Here is a 19,120-nt window from a genome sequence, read left to right as displayed (position 1 = left end):
GGGCAATGAGGTTGTGGGGGAGGGCTATGGGGGGCTATGGGGGGCAATAGATTGGGTATGGGGGGCAATGGGGGGCAATAGGGGGCAATGGGGGGGTATGGGGGCCTATGGGGGGCAATAGGGAGCAATAGGGGGATAGGGGGGGCTATGGGAGGGATATGGGGGGTAATGGAGGGATATGGGGGGTGTATGGGGGGATATGGGGGGTGTATGGGGGGTAATGGGGGGATAGGGGGGGTATGGGGGGATATGGGGGATATGGGGGGATATGGGGGCTATGGGGGGGGTATGGGGAGATATGGGGGGATATGGGGAGATATGGGGGATATGGGGGGTATGGGGTGATATGGGGGGGTATGGGGGGGTATGGGGGGCAATAGGGGGCAATGGGGGGCAATGAGGTTGTGGGGGAGGGCTATGGGGGGCTATGGGGGGCAATAGATTGGGTATGGGGGGCAATGGGGGGCAATAGGGAGCAATGGGGGTGTATGGGGGGCTATGGGGGGCAATAGGGAGCAATAGGGGGATAGGGGGGGCTATGGGAGGGATATGGGGGGTGTATGGGGGGATATGGGGGGATATGGGGGGTAATGGGGGGATATGGGGGGGGATATGGGGGGATATGGGGGATATGGGGTGGGATATGGGGGGATTTTTGGGGGATATGGTGGGTGCATGGGGGGTAATGGGGGGATATGGGGGGGTATGGGAGGGATATGGGGGGTAATGGGGGGATAGGGGGGCTATGGGGGGATATGGGGGGGATATGGGGGGATATGGGGTGTATAGGGGGATATGGGGGATATGGGTGGATATGGGGGGACATGGGGGGTATGGGGGCTATGGGGGATATGGGGGGACATGGGGGGTATGGGAGGGATATGGGGGGTAATGGGGGGATAGGGGGGGTATGGGGGGGCTATGGGGGGCAATAGGGGGCTATGGGGGGCAATAGGGGGCAATGGAGGGGGTATGGGGGGCTATGGGGGGTGTATGGGGGGCAATGGAGGGCTATGGGGGGGAACTGTGGGGCTATGGGGGGCTATAGGGGGCAATGGAGAGGGTATGGGGGGCTATGGGGGGGCGGGGGGGAATATAGGGGGCAATGGGGGCATGGAGGGGCTATGGGGGGCACTGAGGGGCTATGGGGATGTGGGGGAGGGGCTATGGGGGGCCATGGGGGTCAATGGGGGGGTGTGGGGGGGGCAATGGGGGGGTGGGATGGGGCTATGGGGGGCAATGGGGTGGGTATGGGGGCAATGGGAGGGCTATGGGGGGGGCTATGGGGGCAATGGGAGGGCTATGGGGGGGCTATGGGGGGGCTATGGGGTCCCCATAACCCCCCATAGGCCCCCCATCCCCCTCCCATAGACCCTCTTAGCCCCACATATACCCCCATAGAGACCCCTATAGCCCCCCCATAGCCTCCCATTGACCCCCATAGACCCCACAGACCCCATATCCCCCCTATAGGTGTTCTGGCCGGGTCAGGCCGGTCCCGTGTTCTGGTTGGCCAGCAGGGGGCACCACGCCGATATCGGGGGGCTGACCCCATAGCCCCCCATAGACCCCCATAGACCCCATAGCCCCCCCATAGACCCTATAGCCCCCCCATAGACCCTCATAGCCCTCTCATAGACCCCTATAGACCCCTATAGACCCCCCATAGACCCCTATAGACCCCCATAGACCCCCCATAGACCCCATAGCCCCCCATAGACCCCTATAGACCTCCCATAGACCCCTATAGACCCCTATAGACCCCATAGCCCCCCCATAGACCCCTATAGACACCCCATAGACCCCCATAGACCCCATAGCCCCCCATAGACCCCTATAGACCCCCCATAGACCCCCATAGCCCCCCCATAGACCCCTATAGACCCCCCTTAGACCCCATAGACCCCATAGCCCCTCCCATAACCCCCCCATAGACCCCCATATGCCCTCCATAGCCCCCCATAGCCCCTCATAGCCCCCCATAGACCCCTATAGCCCCCCCATAGCCTCCCATTGACCCCCATAGTCCCCCATAGACCCCTATAGACCCCCCACAGACCCCATAGTTCCCCCATAGACCCCTATACACCCCCCATAGACCCCTATAGACCCCCCATTGACCCCTATAGACCCCATAGCCCAACATAGACCCCATAGCCCCACCTAGACCCCTATAGCCCCCCCATAGCCTCCCATTGACCCCCATAGCCCCCCCATAGACCCCTATAGACACCCCATAGACCCCCATAGACCCCATAGCCCCCCATAGACCCCTATAGACTCCCCCTAGACCCCTATAGACTCCCCATAGACCCCCATAGTCCCCCCATAGACCCCTATAGACCCCCCATAGACCCCATAGACCCCATAGCCCCTCCCATAGCTCCCCCATAGACCCCATAGCCCCTCCCATAACCCCCCCATAGACCCCCATAGACCCCACAGACCCCATATCCCTGCCCCATAGACCCCATATACCCCCATAGAGCCCATAGCCCCACCATAACCCCACATAGACCCCCATAGCCCCCCTATAGACCCCTATAGACCCCCCATAGACCCCATACCCCTGCCCCACAGACCCCATAGACCCCACAGACCCCATAGACCCCATATCCCCCCCATATCCCCCTATAGGTGTTCTGGCCGGGTCAGTCTGGTCCCGTGTTCTGGTTGGCCAGCAGGGGGCACCACGCCGATATCGGGGGGCTGACCCCATAACCCCCCCCATAGACGCCTATAGACCCCCCATAGACCCCCATAGACCCCTATAGACCCCATAGACCCCCCATAGACCCCTATAAACACCCCATAGACCCCCATAGACCCCCATAGACCACATAGCCCCCCCATAGACCCCTATAGACACCCCATAGACCCCCATAGACCCCATAGCCCCCCCATAGACCCCTATAGACACCCCATAGACCCCCATAGACCCCATAGCCCCCCATAGACCCCCATAGCCCCCCCATAGACCCCTATAGACCCCTATAGACCCCCCATAGACCCCTATAGACCCCCATAGACCCCCCATAGACCCCATAGACCCCCCATAGACCCCTATAAACACCCCATAGACCCCCATAGACCCCCATAGACCACATAGCCCCCCCATAGACCCCTATAGACACCCCATAGACCCCCATAGACCCCATAGCCCCCCCATAGACCCCTATAGACACCCCATAGACCCCATAGCCCCCCCTAGACCCCTATAGACCCCCCATAGACCCCCATAGCCCCCCCATAGACCCCTATAGACCCCCCTTAGACCCCATAGACCCCATAGCCCCTCCCATAACCCCCCCATAGACCCCCATATGCCCTCCATAGCCCCCCATAGCCCCTCATAGCCCCCCATAGACCCCTATAGCCCCCCCATAGCCTCCCATTGACCCCCATAGTCCCCCATAGACCCCTATAGACCCCCCATAGACCCCATAGTTCCCCCATAGACCCCTATACACCCCCCATAGACCCCTATAGACCCCCCATTGACCCCCATAGACCCCATAGCCCAACATAGACCCCATAGCCCCCCCTAGACCCCTATAGCCCCCCCATAGCCTCCCATTGACCCCCATAGCCCCCCACAGACCCCTATAGACACCCCATAGACCCCCATAGACCCCATAGCCCCCCCATAGACCCCTATAGACCCCCCATAGAGCCCCATAGACCCCATAGCTCCCCCATAGACCCCTATAGACCCCCATAGACCTCCATAGACCCCATAGCCCCCCCATAGACCCCATAGCCCCCCCATAGACCCTCATAGCCCCCTCATAGACCCCTATAGACCCCCCATAGACCCCATAATCCCCCCCATAGACCCCACAGACCCCATATCCCCCCATATCCCCCTATAGGTGTTCTGGCCGGGTCAGGCCGGTCCCGTGTTCTGGTTGGCCAGCAGGGGGCACCACGCCGATATTGGGGGTCTGACCCCCGGCTCGATGCCCCCCCACTCCAAGAGCCTCAGTGAGGAGGGGGCCGCCTTCGTCTCCTTCTACCTCGTCAGGGCCGGGGTCTTCCAGGAGGAGGGTGGGTCACATGGGGGGGCTATGGGGGTCCATGGGGATCTATAGGGGTCTATGGGGGAGCTATGGGGGTCTATAGGGGTCTATGGGGGGGCTATGGGGGTCTATGGGGGTCTATAGGGGTCTATGGGGGGGCTATGGGGGTCTATGGTGGTCTATAGGGGTCTATGGGGGGGCTATGGGGTCTATAGGGGTCTATGGGGGGGCTATGGGGGTCTATGGGGCTATGGGGGGCCGCGTTCGTCTCCTTCTACCTCATCAGGGCCGGGGTCTTCCAGGAGGAGGGTGGGTAACGTGGGGGGGGATAGGTGGGGATAGGGGGGCATGGGGAGGCTCTAGGGGGCTATGGGGGGGCAATGGGGTGTGTATGGTTGTCTATGGGGGGGCTATGGGGGTCTATGGGGGTCTATAGGGGTCTATGGGGGGGCTATGGGGTCTATAGGGGTCTATGGGGGGGCTATGGGGGTCTATGAGGCTCTAAAGGGGTCTATGGGGGGGCTATGGGGTCTATGGGGGTCTATAGGGGTCTATGGGGGAGCTATGGGGCTCTATAGGGGTCTATGGGGGGGCTATGGGGGTCTATAGGGGTCTATGGGGGGGCTATGGGGTCTATAGGGGTCTATGGGGGGGCTATGGGGGTCTATGAGGGTCTAAAGGGGTCTATGGGGGGGCTATGGGGTCTATGGGGGTCTATAGGGGTCTATGGGGGAGCTATGGGGGTCTATAGGGGTCTATGGGGGGGCTATGGGGGTCTATGGGGGTCTATAGGGGTCTATGGGGGGGCTATGGGGTCTATAGGGGGCTATGGGGGGCAATGGGGGGTGTATGGTTGTCTATGGGGGGGCTATGGGGGTCTATAGGGGTCTATGGGGCGTCTATAGGGGTCTATGGGGGTCTATGGGGTCTATGGGGGTCTATGGGGGGGCTGTGGGGGTCTATGGGGGGTCTATAGGGGTCTATGGGGGGGCTATGGGGGGGGCTGTAGGGGTCTATGGGGGGGCTATGGGGTCTATGGGGGTCTATGGGGGGGCTGTGGGGGTCTATGGGGGGTCTATAGGGGTCTATGGGGGGGCTATGGGGGGGGCTGTAGGGGTCTATGGGGGGCTATGGGGGTGGGGGGGACAGCATGGGGGTCTATGGGGGGCTATGGGGGGGCTATGGTGATGTGGGTGGGCTATGGGGGGCAATGGGGGGCTATGGGGGATGGGGGTGGGCAATGGGGGTCTATGGGGGTCTATGGGGCTATGGGGGGCCGCCTTCGTCTCCTTCTACCTCGTCAGGGCCGGGGTCTTCCAGGAGGAGGGTGGGTAACGTGGGGGGGGATAGGGGGGGATAGGGGGGCATGGGGAGGCTCTAGGGGGCTATGGGGGGGCAATGGGGTGTGTATGGTTGTCTATGGGGGGGCTATGGGGGTCTATGGGGGTCTATAGGGGTCTATGGGGGGGCTATGGGGGTCTATGAGGGTCTAAAGGGGACTATGGGGGGGCTATGGGGTCTATGGGGGTCTATAGGGGTCTATGGGGGAGCTATGGGGGTCTATAGGGGTCTATGGGGGGGCTATGGGGGTCTATGAGGGTCTAAAGGGGACTATGGGGGGGCTATGGGGTCTATGGGGGTCTATAGGGGTCTATGGGGGAGCTATGGGGGTCTATAGGGGTCTATGGGGGGGCTATGGGGTCTATGGGGGTCTATAGGAGTCTATGGGGGGGCTATGGGGTCTATAGGGGGGTATGGGGGGCAATGGGGTGTGTATGGTTGTCTATGGGGGGGCTATGGGGGTCTATGGGGGTCTATAGGGGTCTATAGGGGTCTATGGGGGTCTATGGGGGTCTATAGGGGTATATGGGGGGGGTATGGGGGTATGGGGGGCAATGGGGGTGTATGGGGGTATGGGGGGGTATGGGGGCAGTGGGGGTCTATGGGGGTATGGGGGCAATGGGGGTCTATGGGGATCTATGGGGGCAATGGGGTCTATGGGGGTATGGGGGCAATGGGGCTCTATGGGGGTGTATGGGGGGGGGATGGGGGTGTGGGGGGGATGGGGGCAATGGGGCTCTATGGGGGTGTATGAGGGGGGTATGGGGGTATGTGGGTATGGGGGGTATGGGGGGCTATGGGGGTTCTATAGGGGTCTAATGGGGGCTATGAGGTCCATGGGGGGCTATGGGGGGGGCTATGGAGGTCTGTGGGGGGGCTATGGGGTCTATGGGGGTCTATAGGGGTCTATGGGGGGCTATGGGGGGCTATGCGGGGGGCTATAGGGGTCTATGGGGGCTATGAGGGGCTATGGGGGGCAGTGGGGGATGGGGGTGGGCTATGGGGTGGCAATGGTCGCCATGGTGCCCTGTTACCATAGTAACCGGTTGCCATGGCAACGGTGTCGTAGCGCTGTCCATGGTGCTGAAGCGCAGCGGCACATGGGTTGCCATGGTAACTGCTTGCAATAGTAACCCTATGGTTGCCATAGTAACCCTATGGTTGCCATGGTAACCGTGTCCTAGCGCTGTCCATGGTGCTGAAGCGCAGTTTGGTTGCCATAGTAACCCGTTGCTATGGTAACCTGTTTCCATGGTAACTGTCTCATAGCGCTGTCCATGGTGCTGAAACGCAGCCGCACACGGGTTGTCATGGCGCCTTGTTGCCATAGTAACCGGTTGCCATAGTGACCCTATGGTTGCCATGGTTATCGGTTGCCATAGTAACCCTATGGTTGCCATGGTAACGGTCCCGTAGCGCTGTCCATGGTGCTGAATGGTAGCGGCACATGGGTTGCCATGGTAATTCGTTGCCATAGGAACCGGTTGCCATGGAAACACTAGATCATGGCGCTGTCCATGGTGCTGAAGCGCAGCAGCACACGGGCTGCCATGGTGCCCTGTTACCATAGTAACCGGTTGCCATGGCAACAGTCTCGTAGCGCTGTCCATGGTGCTGAAGCGCAACTGGGTTGCCACAGTAACCCATTACCATAGTAACCGTATGGTTGCCATAGTAACCGGTTGCCATGGTAACTCCATATTGTAGCGCTGTCCATGGTGCTGAAGGGCAGTGGCACATGGGTTGCCATAGTAACCGGTCGCCATAGTGACCCTATGGTTGCCATAGTAACATGGGTTCCCATAGTAACCCGTTGCCATAGCAACCGGTTGCCAAAGAGTACCCTATGGTTGCCATAGTAACCGGTTGCCATAGAGTACCCTATGGTTGCCATAGTAACCGGTTGCCACGGTAACGCTCTTGTAGCGCTGTCCATGGTGCTGAAGCGCAACTGGGTTGCCACAGTAACCCGTTGCCATAGTAACCCGTTGCCATGGTAACCAGTTGCCATGGTAACTGTCCGGTAGCGCTGTCCATGGTGCTGAAGCGCAGCGGCAGATGGGTCGCCATGGTAATGTGTTGCCATGGTAACCTGTTGCCATGGTAACGGTCCCGTAGCGCTGTCCATGGTGCTGAAGCGCAGCGGCAGATGGGTCGCTATGGTAATCCGTTGCCATAGTAACCGGTTGGCATGGTAACCGTCCCGTAGAGCTGTCCATGGTGCTGAAGCGCAACTGGGTTGCCGCAGTAACCCGTTGCCATAGTAACCCGTTGCCATGGTAACCTGTTGCCATGGTAACTGTCCCCTAGAGCTGTCCATGGTACTGAAGCCCAGCTGCACATTGGTTGCCATAGCGCCCTGTTACCATAGTTACCCTATGGTTGCCATGGTAACTGTCCCGTATCGCTGTCCATGGTGCTGAAGTGCAACGGTACATGGGTTGCCATAGTAACCCATTGCCATAGTAAGCATATGGTTGCCATAGTAACCCTATGGTTGCCATGGTAACTCGATATTGTAGCGCTGTCCATGGTGCTGAAACGCAGCGGCACATGAGTGGCCATAGCAACCCTATGGTTGCCATGGTGACCGGTTGCCATAGTAACCCTATGGTTGCCATAGTAACTCGATGTTGTAGCGCTGTCCGTGGTGCTGAAGCGCAGCTGCACCATGGTGCCCTGTTACCATAGTAACCGGTTGCCATGGTAACTGTCCCGTAGAGCTGTCCATGGTGCTGAAGCACCGCGGCACATGGGCTGCCATAGTAACCCTATGGTTGCCATGGTAACTGTCCCGTGGAGCTGTCCATGGTGCTGAAGCGCAGCAGCTCACGGGTCGCCATTGTAACTATATTGTAGCGCTGTCCATGGTGCTGAAGTGCCGCGACACATTGGCTGCCATAGTAACCCTGTGGTTGCCATGGTAAATCTATGTTGTAGAGCTGTCCATGGTGCTGAAGTCCAGCGGGAGCCGGGCGCTCCGTGACAACGTGTCGGACCTTCGTGCCCAAGTGGCCGCCAACCACAAGGGGGCGACGCTGCTCAGGGACCTCGTGGCCGCGTATGGGCTGAGCGGGGTCACGGCCTACATGGAGCACATCCGGGTACTGAGCTGGGGCATTAGGGTCCATAAAGGGTCATTAGGGGTCATTAGGGTCACTAAGGGGTCATTAGGGGTCATTAGGGGTCATTAGGGGTCCCTAAAGGGTCATTAGGGGTCCCTAAGGGGTCATAAGGGGTCATTAGGGGTCATTAGGGGTCATTAGGGTCCCTAAGGGGTCATTAGGGGTCATTAGGGGTCATTAGGGGTCATTAGGGTCCCTAAAGGGTCATTAGGGGTCATTAGGGGTCAATAGGGGTCATTAGGGTCCCTAAAGGGTCATTAGGGGTCATTAGGGGTCCCTAAAGGGTCATTAGGGGTCCCTAAGGGGTCATTAGGGGTCATTAGGGTCCCTAAAGGGTCATTAGGGGTCCCTAAGGGGTCATTAGGGGTCATTAGGGGTCATTAGGGTCCCTAAAGGGTCATTAGGGGTCCCTAAGGGGTCATTAGGGGTCATTAGGGTCCCTAAAGGGTCATTAGGGGTCCCTCAGGGGTCCTTAAGGGGTCATTGGAGGTCCCTAAGGGGTCCATAAGGGTTCATTAGGGGTCCCAATGGGGTCATTAGGGGTCATTAGGGGTCATTAGGGTCCCAATGGGGTCATTAGGGGTCCCTAAGGGGTCATTAGGGGTCATTAGGGGTCATTAGGGTCCCTAAAGGGTCATTAGGGGTCCCTAAGGGGTCAGTAGGGGTCATTAGGGTCCCTAAGGGGTCATTAGGGTCCCTAAGGGGTCATTAGGGGTCCCTCAGGGGTCCTTAAGGGGTCATTAGGGTCCCTAAGGGGTCCATAAGGGTTCATTAGGGGTCCCTAAGGGGTCATTAGGGGTCATTAGGGGTCATTAGGGTCCCAATGGGGTCATTAGGGGTCCCTAAGGGGTCATTAGGGGTCATTAGGGGTCATTAGGGTCCCTAAAGGGTCATTAGGGGTCCCTAAGGGGTCAGTAGGGGTCATTAGGGTCCCTAAGGGGTCATTAGGGTCCCTAAGGGGTCATTAGGGGTCCCTCAGGGGTCCTTAAGGGGTCATTAGGGTCCCTAAGGGGTCCATAAGGGTTCATTAGGGGTCCCTAAGGGGTCATTAGGGGTCATTAGAGGTTCCTAAGGGTCACTAAGGGGTCCCTAAGGCGTCATTAGGGTCCTTAAGGGGTCCCTAAGTGTCCCTAAGGGGTCCTTAAGGGGTCATTAGGGTCCTTAAGGGGTCCCTAAGGGTCATTAAGGGGTCTGAAGGTGTCATTAGGGGTCCCTAAGGGGTCATTAGGGGTCATTAGGGGTCATTAGGGTCCCTAAAGTGTCATTAGGGGTCATTAGGGGTCATTAGGGTCCCTAAAGGGTCATTAGGTGTCCCTAAGGGGTCATTAGGGGTCATTAGGGTCCCTAAAGGGTCATTAGGGGTCCCTAAGGGGTCATTAGGGGTCATTAGGGGTCATTAGGGTCCCTAAAGGGTCATTAGGGGTCCCTAAGGGGTCATTAGGGGTCATTAGGGGTCATTAGGGTCCCTAAAGGGTCATTAGGGGTCCCTGAGGGGTCATTAGGGGTCATTAGGGTCCCTAAGGGGTCATTAGGGGTCCCTCAGGGGTCCTTAAGGGGTCATTAGGGTCCCTAAGGGGTCCATAAGGGTTCATTAGGGGTCCCAAAGGGGTCATTAGGGGTCATTAGGGTCCCTAAAGGGTCATTAGGGGTCCCAATGGGGTCATTAGGGGTCATTAGGGTCCCTAAAGGGTCATTAGGGGTCCCTCAGGGGTCCTTAAGGGGTCATTGGAGGTCCCTAAGGGGTCCATAAGGGTTCATTAGGGGTCCCAATGGGGTCATTAGGGGTCCCTAAGAGTCACTAGGAATCACTAAGGGGTCCCTAAGGGTCATTAGGGGTCCCTAAGGGGTCATTAGGATCCCTAAAGGGTCATTAGGGGTCCCTAAGGGGTCATTAGGGGTCATTAGAGGTTCCTAAAGGGTCAATAGGGGTCCCTAAGGGGTCATTAGGGGTCATTAGAGGTTCCTAAGGGTCACTAAGGGGTCCCTAAGGCGTCATTAGGGTCCTTAAGGGGTCCCTAAGGGTCACTAAGAGGTCATTAGGGGTCCCTAAAGGTCATCAGGGGTTCCTTAGGGTCCCTAAGTGTCATCAAGGGGTCCCTAAGGGGTCCCTAAGGGGTCATTAGGGGTCCCTAAGGGTCATTAAGGGGTCATTAGGGTCCCTAAGGGGTCATTGGGGGTCCCTAAGGGGGCTTTCGGGGTCCCTAAGGGGTCATTAAGGGCCATTGAGGGGTTACTAGGGGTCATGGAGCACATCCGGGTACTGAGGGGGGGGGATATAGGGTCATTGAGGGTCATTAAGGGTCATTAGGGGTCAATGAGGGGTCCCTAAGGGTCATTAAGGGGTCATTATGGGTCCCTAAAGGGTTCTAAGGATCACTAAGGGGTCATTGAGGGGTCCCTAAGGGTCATTAAGGGTCATTAAGGGCCACTAAGGGTCACTAAGGGTCATTAAGGGGTCCCTATGGGGTTATGGGGTCATTAAGGGTCATTAAGGGGTCCCTATGGGGTTATTAAGGGTCATTAAGGGGTCCCTATGGGGTTATGGGGTCATTAAGGGTCATTAAGGGGTCCCTATGGGGTTATTAAGGGTCATTAAGGGGTCCCTATGGGGTTATGGGGTCATTAAGGGTCATTAAGGGGTCCCTATGGGGTTATTAAGGGTCATTAAGGGGTCCCTATGGGGTTATGGGGTCATTAAGGGTCATTAAGGGGTCCCTATGGGGTTATTAAGGGTCATTAAGGGGTCCCTATGGGGTTATGGGGTTATTAAGGGTCATTAAGGGGTCCCTATAGAGTCATTGAGGGGTCCCTAAGGGATCATTAAGGGGCTATTAGGGTTCACTAAGGGTCAAAAGGGGTCATTAGGGTTTGCTAAGGGTCATTTAGGGGTCCCTATGGGGTTATTATGGGGTCCCTGAGGGGTTATTAAGGGGTCCCTAAGGGTCATTATAGGGGTCAAAAGGGGTCCCTATGGGGTCACTAGGGGGTCATTAGAAGTCACTAGGGGTCAAAAGGGGTCATTGAGGAGTCCCTAAGGGTCATTAAGGGTCATTGAGGAGTCCCTAAGGGTCATTAAGGGGCCCCTATGGGGTCATTAGAGGTCAAAAAGGGGTCCTTAAAGGGTCCCTAAGGGTCCCTAATGGGTTATTAGGGGTGACTAAGGGGTCCCTAAGGGTCATCAGGGGTCCCTAAGGGTTCCCTAAGGGATCACTAGGGGGTTATTAGGGTCCCTAATAGGTCATTAGGGTCCTTAAGGGGTCATTAGGGTCCCTAAGGAGTCATTAGGGGTCAATAAGGGGTCCCTAAGGGTCATTAAGGGGTCATTAGGGGTCCTTAAGGGGTCATTAGGGTCCCTAAGGGGTGATTAGGGGGTCAAAATGGGTCATTAGGGGGTTCCTAAGGGTCATTAGGGTTCCTAAAGGGTCATTAGGGGTCCCTAAGGGTCACTAAGAGATCATTAGGGGTGACTAAGGGGTCCCTAAGGGGTCATTAGGGTCCTTAAGGGGTCCCTAAGGGGTCATTAGGGTCCTTAAGGGGTCCCTAAGGGGTCGTTAGGGTCCCTAAGGGGTCCCTAAGGGTCATTAGGGTCCTTAAGGGGTCCCTAAGGGGTCATTAGGGTCCTTAAGGGGTCCCTAAGGGGTCATTAGGGTCCTTAAGGGGTCCCTAAGGGGTCGTTAGGGTCCCTAAGGGGTCCCTAAGGGTCATTAGGGTCCTTAAGGGGTCCCTAAGGGGTCGTTAGGGTCCCTAAGGGGTCCCTAAGGGTCATTAGGGTCCTTAAGGGGTCCCTAAGGGGTCGTTAGGGTCCCTAAGGGGTCCCTAAGGGGTCGTTAGGGTCCCTAAGGGGTCCCTAAGGGTCATTAGGGTCCTTAAGGGGTCCCTAAGGGGTCGTTAGGGTCCTTAAGGGGTCCCTAAGGGGTCGTTAGGGTCCCTAAGGGTCATTAGGGTCCTTAAGGGGTCCCTAAGGGGTCGTTAGGGTCCCTAAGGGGTCCCTAAGGGTCATTAGGGTCCTTAAGGGGTCCCTAAGGGGTCGTTAGGGTCCCTAAGGGGTCCCTAAGGGGTCATTAGGGTCCTTAAGGGGTCCCTAAGGGTCATTAGGGTCCTTAAGGGGTCCCTAAGGGTCATTAGGGTCCTTAAGGGGTCCCTAAGGGGTCGTTAGGGTCCCTAAGGGGTCCCTAAGGGTCATTAGGGTCCTTAAGGGGTCCCTAAGGGTCATTAGGGTCCTTAAGGGGTCCCTAAGGGTCATTAGGGTCCTTAAGGGGTCCCTAAGGGGTCATTAGGGTCCTTAAGGGGTCCCTAAGGGGTCATTAGGGTCCTTAAGGGGTCCCTAAGGGGTCGTTAGGGTCCCTAAGAGGTCGTTAGGGTCCCTAAGGGGTCATTAAGGGGTCCCTAAGGGTCATTAGGGTTCCCTAAGGGGTCATTAAGGGGTCCCTAAGGGTCATTAGGGTTCCCTAAGGGGTCATTAAGGGGTCCCTAAGGGTCATTAGGGTTCCCTAAGGGTCACTAAGTGGTCCTTCAAGGGTTCATTAGGGTCCTTAAGGGGTCCCTAAGGGTCACTAAGGGGTCACTAATGGGTCATTAGGGTCCATAAGGGGTCATTAGGGGTCAATAAGGGGTCCCTAAGGGTCATTAAGGGGTCATTATGGGTCCCTAAAGGGTCCTAAGGATCACGAAGGGGTCATTAGGGGTCACTGATGGGTCCCTAAGGGTCGTTAAGGGTCATTAAGGGGACACTAAGGGTCACTAAGGGGTCCCTATGGGGTCCTTAAGGGGTCAAAAGGGGTCAATAAGGGGTCATTAGGGGTCCCTAAAGGTCATCAGGGGTCCCTTAGGATCCCTAAGGGGTCACTAGGGTCCCTAAGGGGTTCTTAAGGGGTCATTAGGGGGTCCCTAAGGGTCACTAGGGTCCCTAAGGGGTCCTTAGGGGGTCAATAGGGTCCCTAAGGGTCATTAGGGTCCCTAAGGGGTCCTTAAGGGGTCATTAGGGTCCCTAAGGGGTCATTAGGGTCCCTAAGGGTCATTAGGGTCCCTAAGGGGTCATTAGGGTCCCTAAGGGGTTCTTAAGGGGTCATTAGGGGGTCCCTAAGGGTCACTAGGGTCCCTAAGGGGTCCTTAGGGGGTCAATAGGGTCCCTAAGGGGTCATTAGGGTCCCTAAGGGGTCCTTAGGGGGTCAATAGGGTCCCTAAGGGGTCACTAGGGTCCCTAAGGGGTTCTTAAGGGGTCATTAGGGTCCCTAAGGGTCAATAGGGTCCCTAAGGGGTCCTTAAGGGGTCACTAGGGTCCCTAAGGGGTTCTTAAGGGTCATTAGGGTCCCTAAGGGTCATTAGGGTCCCTAAGGGTCAATAGGGGGTCATTAGGGTCCCTAAGGGGTCATTAGGGTCCCTAAGGGGTCCTTAAGGGGTCATTAGGGTCCCTAAGGGTCATTAGGGTCCCTAAGGGGTCATTAGGGTCCCTAAGGGGTTCTTAAGGGGTCATTAGGGGGTCCCTAAGGGTCACTAGGGTCCCTAAGGGGTCCTTAGGGGGTCAATAAGGTCCTTAAGGGTCATTAGGGTCCCTAAGGGGTCCTTAAGGGGTCATTAGGGTCCCTAAGGGTCAATAGGGTCCCTAAGGGGTCATTAGGGTCCCTAAGGATCACTAGGGTCTCTAAGGGGTCCTTAGGGGGTCAATAGGGTCCCTAAGGGTCATTAGGGTCCCTAAGGGGTCCTTAAGGGGTTATTAGGGTCCCTAAGGGGTCCTTAAGGGGTCATTAGGGTCCCTAAGGGGTCATTAGGGTCCCTAAGGGTCATTAGGGTCCCTAAGGGGTCATTAGGGTCCCTAAGGGACATTAAGGGGTCATTAGGGTCCCTATGGGGTCATCAATGGGTCCCTAAGGGGTCAATAAGGTCCTTAAGGGTCATTAGGGTCCCTAAGGGGTCCTTAGGGGGTCATTAGTGTCCCTAAGGGGTCCTTAAGGGGTCATTAGGGTCCCTAAGGGGTCATCAATGGGTCCCTAAGGGTCATTAGGGTCCCTAAGGGGTCCTTAAGGGGTCATTAGGGTCCCTAAGGGTCAATAGGGTCCCTAAGGGGTCATTAGGGTCCCTAAGGGTCATTAGGGTCCTTAAGGGGTCCTTAGGGGGTCATTAGGGTCCCTAAGGGGTCATCAATGGGTCCCTAAGGGTCACTAGGGTCTCTAAGGGGTCCATAAGGGGTCAATAGGGTCCTTAAGGGGTCAATAGGGTCCCTAAGTGTCATTAGGTCCCTAAGGGGTCCTTAAGGGGTCATTAGGGGTCCCTAAGGGGTCCTTAGGGGGTCAATAGTGTCCCTAAGGGTCAATAGTGTCCCTAAGGGTCAATAGTGTCCCTAAGGGTCATTAGGGTCCCTAAGGGTCACTAGGGTCCCTAAGGGGTCTCAATGTCTCCCTGCCCCATAGGCCAACGCTGAGCGGTCGGTGCGGGAGCTGCTCCGTGGGGTGGCGCAGCGCTGTGGGGCGGAGCTGGAGGCCGAGGATCGGATGGACGACGGGACCCCAATCTGCCTCCGAGTCAGCATCAACCCCAACGAGGTGGGTCAGGTTATGGGGCAGGGGGATCATGGGGCCCTGAGGGCTATGGGAACTGTAACCCCATTGCCCCCCACTGACCCCATAGACCCTATTGACCCCATAGACCCTATTGCCCCCCCCATTGACCCCATAGACCCTATTGACCCCATAGACCCCATTGCCCCCCATTGACCCCATAGACCCTATTGACCCCCCCCATTGACCCCATAGACCCTATTGACCCCATTGCCCCCATTGACCCCATTGACACCATTGACCCCATTGCCCCCCACTGACCCCATAGACCCCATAGACCCCATTGCCCCCCCATTGACCCCATAGACCCTATTGACCCCATAGACCCCATTGCCCCCCCCATTGACCCCATAGACCCTATTGACCCCATTGCCCCCATTGACACCATTGACCCCATTGCCCCCCACTGACCCCATAGACCCCATAGACCCCATTGCCCCACCGTTGACCCCATAGAACCCCTGCTTCCCCCCATTTGACCCCATAGACCCCATTAACCCCCCATAGACCCCACAGACCCCACTGACCCCCCACTCCCTCCCATTGACCCCATTGATCCCATAGACCCCACTGACCCCATATTCCCTATAGGGCAGTGCAGTGTTTGACTTTACGGGGTCAGGCCCTGAGGTCTATGGGAACTGTAACCCCACAACCTCCCATTGACCCCATAGACCCCATAGACCCCATTGCCCCTCCATTGACCCCATTAACCCCCTGCTTCCCACCATTTGACCCATTTGACCCCATAGACCCCATTAACCCCCACAGACCCCACTGACCCCATATCCCCTATAGGGCAGCGCGGTGTTTGACTTTACGGGGTCAGGCCCTGAGGTCTATGGGAACTGTAACCCCACTGACCCCATAGACCCCATAGACCCTATTGACCCCCCTGACCCCATATTCCCTATAGGGCAGTGCAGTGTTTGACTTTACGGGGTCAGGCCCTGAGGTCTATGGGAACTGTAACCCCACAGACCCCATAGACCCCATATCTCCCTATAGGGCAGCGCGGTGTTTGACTTTACGGGGTCGGGCCCTGAGGTCTATGGGAACTGTAACGCCCCGCGCTCCATCACACTGTCCGCCCTCATCTACTGCCTGCGCTGCATGGTGGGACACGACATCCCCCTCAACCAGGTACCACCACGGGACCCCCACAATGGGACCCCAATGGGACCCCCACAATGGGACCCCCCCCCTATGGGACCCAATGGGACCCCCACAATGGGACCCCAATGGGACCCCCACAATGGGACCCCAATGGGACCCCCACAATGGGACCCCCCCCCTATGGGACCCAATGGGACCCCCACAATGGGACCCCAATGGGACCCCAATGGGATCCCTACAATGGGACCCCCACAATGGGACCACCTCCATGGGACCCCCCCTCTATGGGACCCCCATGGGACCCCAATGGGACCCCCACAATGGGACCACCCCCATGGGACCCCCCCTCTATGGGACCCCCATGGGACCCCCCTCAATGGGACCACCCCCATGGGACACCCCCCTCTATGGGACCCCCATATGGGACTCCAAGGGGATCCCCACAATGGGATCACCCCATGGGACCCCAATGGGACCCCCTCTCAATGAGCCCCCCACATGGGACCCCCATATGGGACCCCAATGGGACCCCCACAATGGGACCCCCACAAATGGGATCCCCACATGGGACCCCCATATGGGACCCCAATGGGACCCCCCAATGGGACCCCCCAATGGGACCCCCCCCATTGGGACCCCAATGTGACCCCAATGGGACCCCCACAATGGGACCACCCCCATGGGACCCCAATGGGATCCCCACAATGGGACCACCCCCATGGGACCCCAATGGGACCCCCCCACAATGGGACCCCAATGGGACCCCAATGGGACCCCCTAATGGGACCCCAATGGGACCCCCCCACAATGGGACCCCCCCTCAATGGGACCCCAATGGGACCCCCACAATGGGACCCCCCCTCTATGGGACCCCCATATGGGACCCCAATGGGATCCCCACAACGGGACCCCCCCTCTATGGGACCCCAATGGGATCCCCTCAATGGGACCCCCACAATGGGACCCCAATGGGATCCCCTCAATGGGACCCCCACATGGGACCCCAATGGGATCCCCACAATGGGACCCCCCCTATGGGACCCAATGGGACCCCAATGGGATCCCCCCAGAACCCCCCAATGGGACCCCCCCATCAATGGGACCCCCCCTTGGAAACCCCAAATGGGTTCCCCCCTTATGGGATCCCCCCTATGGGACTCCCTTCGGACCCCCACCATGGGACCCCCCCCTAATGGGACCCACCTTAATGGGACCCCCACATGGGACCCCTATATGGGACCCCAATGGGACCCCCACAATGGGACCCCCCCCATGGGACCCCGATGAGACCCCCCCCTCAATGGGACCCCCACAATGGGACCCCCCCTCTATGGGACCCCCATATGGGACCCCAATGGGATCCCCACAATGGGACCCCCCCCAATGGGACCCCCACAATGGGACCCAATGGGACCCCAATGGGATCCCCACAATGGGACCCCCCCTCTATGGGACCCCCATATGGGACCCCAATGGGATCCCTACAATGGGACCCCCACAATGGGACCACCTCCATGGGACCCCCCCTCTATGGGACCCCCATGGGACCCCCATGGGACCCCCACAATGGGACCACCCCCATGGGACCCCCCCCTCTATGGGACCCCCATATGGGACTCCAAGGGGATCCCTACAATGGGATCACCCCATGGGACCCCAATGGGACCCCCTCTCAATGAGACCCCCACATGGGACCCCCATATGGGACCCCAATGGGACCCCCACAATGGGACCACCCCCATGGGACCCCCCCCTCTATGGGACCCCCATATGGGACCCCAATGGGACCCCCACAATGGGACCACCCCCATGGGACGCCCCCCCCTCTATGGGACCCCCATATGGGACCCCAATGGGATCCCCACAATGGGACCCCCACATGAGACCCCCATATGGGACCCCAATGGGACCCCCACAATGGGACCACCCCCATGGGACCCCAATGGGACCCCCCCATGGGACCCCCCTCTATGGTAACCCCCCTCAGTGGGACCCCCACATGGGACCCCTATATGGGACCCCTAATGGGACCCCCACAATGGGACCACTCCCAGGGGATCCCCCCACATGGGACCCCTATATGGGACCCCAATGGGACCCCCACAATGGGACCCCCCCCATGGTACCCCAATGGGACCACCGATGGGACCCCCACAATGGGACCCCCCCATGGGACCCCAATGGGACCCCCTCTCAATGAGACCCCCACATGGGACCCCCATATGGGACCCCAATGGGACCCCCACAATGGGACCCCCACAAATGGGATCCCCCACCATGGGACCCCCCCAATGGGACCCACCTTAATGGGACCCCCACATGGGACCCCCATATGGGACCCCAATGGGACCCCCAAATGGGACCCCCACAATGGGACCACCCCCATGGGACCCCAAATGGGATCCCCACAATGGGACCCCCCCTCAATGGGACCCAACCCTGGAGCTCCCCTATGGGGCCCACCTTAATGGGACCCCCAATGGGACCCCAATGGGATCCCCACAATGGGACCCCCCCCATTGGGACCCCCACAATGGGACCCCCACAGTGGGACCCCCTAATGGGACCCCTATATGGGATTACACTGGGACCCCCACAATGGGACCCCCATATGGGATCCCCACAATGGGACCCCCCCACAATGGGCCCCCCCACGGGACCTACCCCAATGGGTCCCCCCCCAAAGGGACCCCCCCTGGAACCCCCCTCAATGGGACCCCCCATAGGACCTTCCCTATGAGACCCCCCCTCAATGGGACCCCCACATGGGACACCCTTGGGACCCCCAAATGGGACCCCCCCTCAATGGGACCCCCACTCAATGGGACCACCCCCATATGGGACCCCAATGGGACCCCCACAATGGGACCACCCCCATATGGGACCCCAATGGGACCCCCACAATGGGACCACCCCCATATGGGACCCCAATGGGACCCCCCCACAGTGGGACCCCCAAATGGGA

At 58.4% G+C, this 19,120-nt stretch overlaps 1 protein-coding gene across 10 annotated transcripts in view; it reads left to right on the top strand.

The window, feature by feature from the left end:
• The window catches only part of OPLAH (5-oxoprolinase, ATP-hydrolysing), a 142,187-nt gene that overhangs the window by 91,222 nt on the left and 31,845 nt on the right, over positions 1–19,120 (top strand). For 6 of the 10 annotated variants that reach the window (XR_014942348.1, XM_085536841.1, XM_085536839.1 and 3 more), the window contains 4 exons: positions 3,873–4,047; positions 8,301–8,464; positions 14,893–15,024; positions 16,048–16,182. Coding sequence is in view for 9 of the 10 variants with exons in the window: in XM_085536841.1 (XP_085392967.1) it covers positions 3,873–4,047; positions 8,301–8,464; positions 14,893–15,024; positions 16,048–16,182 (606 nt within the window). In the remaining variant the exon portion in view is untranslated. Of the gene's footprint in view, positions 1–1,473; positions 1,632–2,637; positions 2,737–3,872; positions 4,048–7,569; positions 7,659–8,300; positions 8,465–14,892; positions 15,025–16,047; positions 16,183–19,120 lie in introns of those variants that run through there. The other 4 variants (XM_085536842.1, XM_085536845.1, XM_085536844.1 and 1 more) reach the window with 4 other exon arrangements.

This window comes from Coturnix japonica, chromosome 2 (assembly GCF_054131305.1).
Source record: "Coturnix japonica strain WE chromosome 2, WE-NBRP24, whole genome shotgun sequence".
Classification (NCBI taxonomy): domain Eukaryota; kingdom Metazoa; phylum Chordata; class Aves; order Galliformes; family Phasianidae; genus Coturnix; species Coturnix japonica.
Note: the sequence above shows the minus strand (reverse complement) of the source record. Positions and strands in the feature narration are given on the sequence as shown.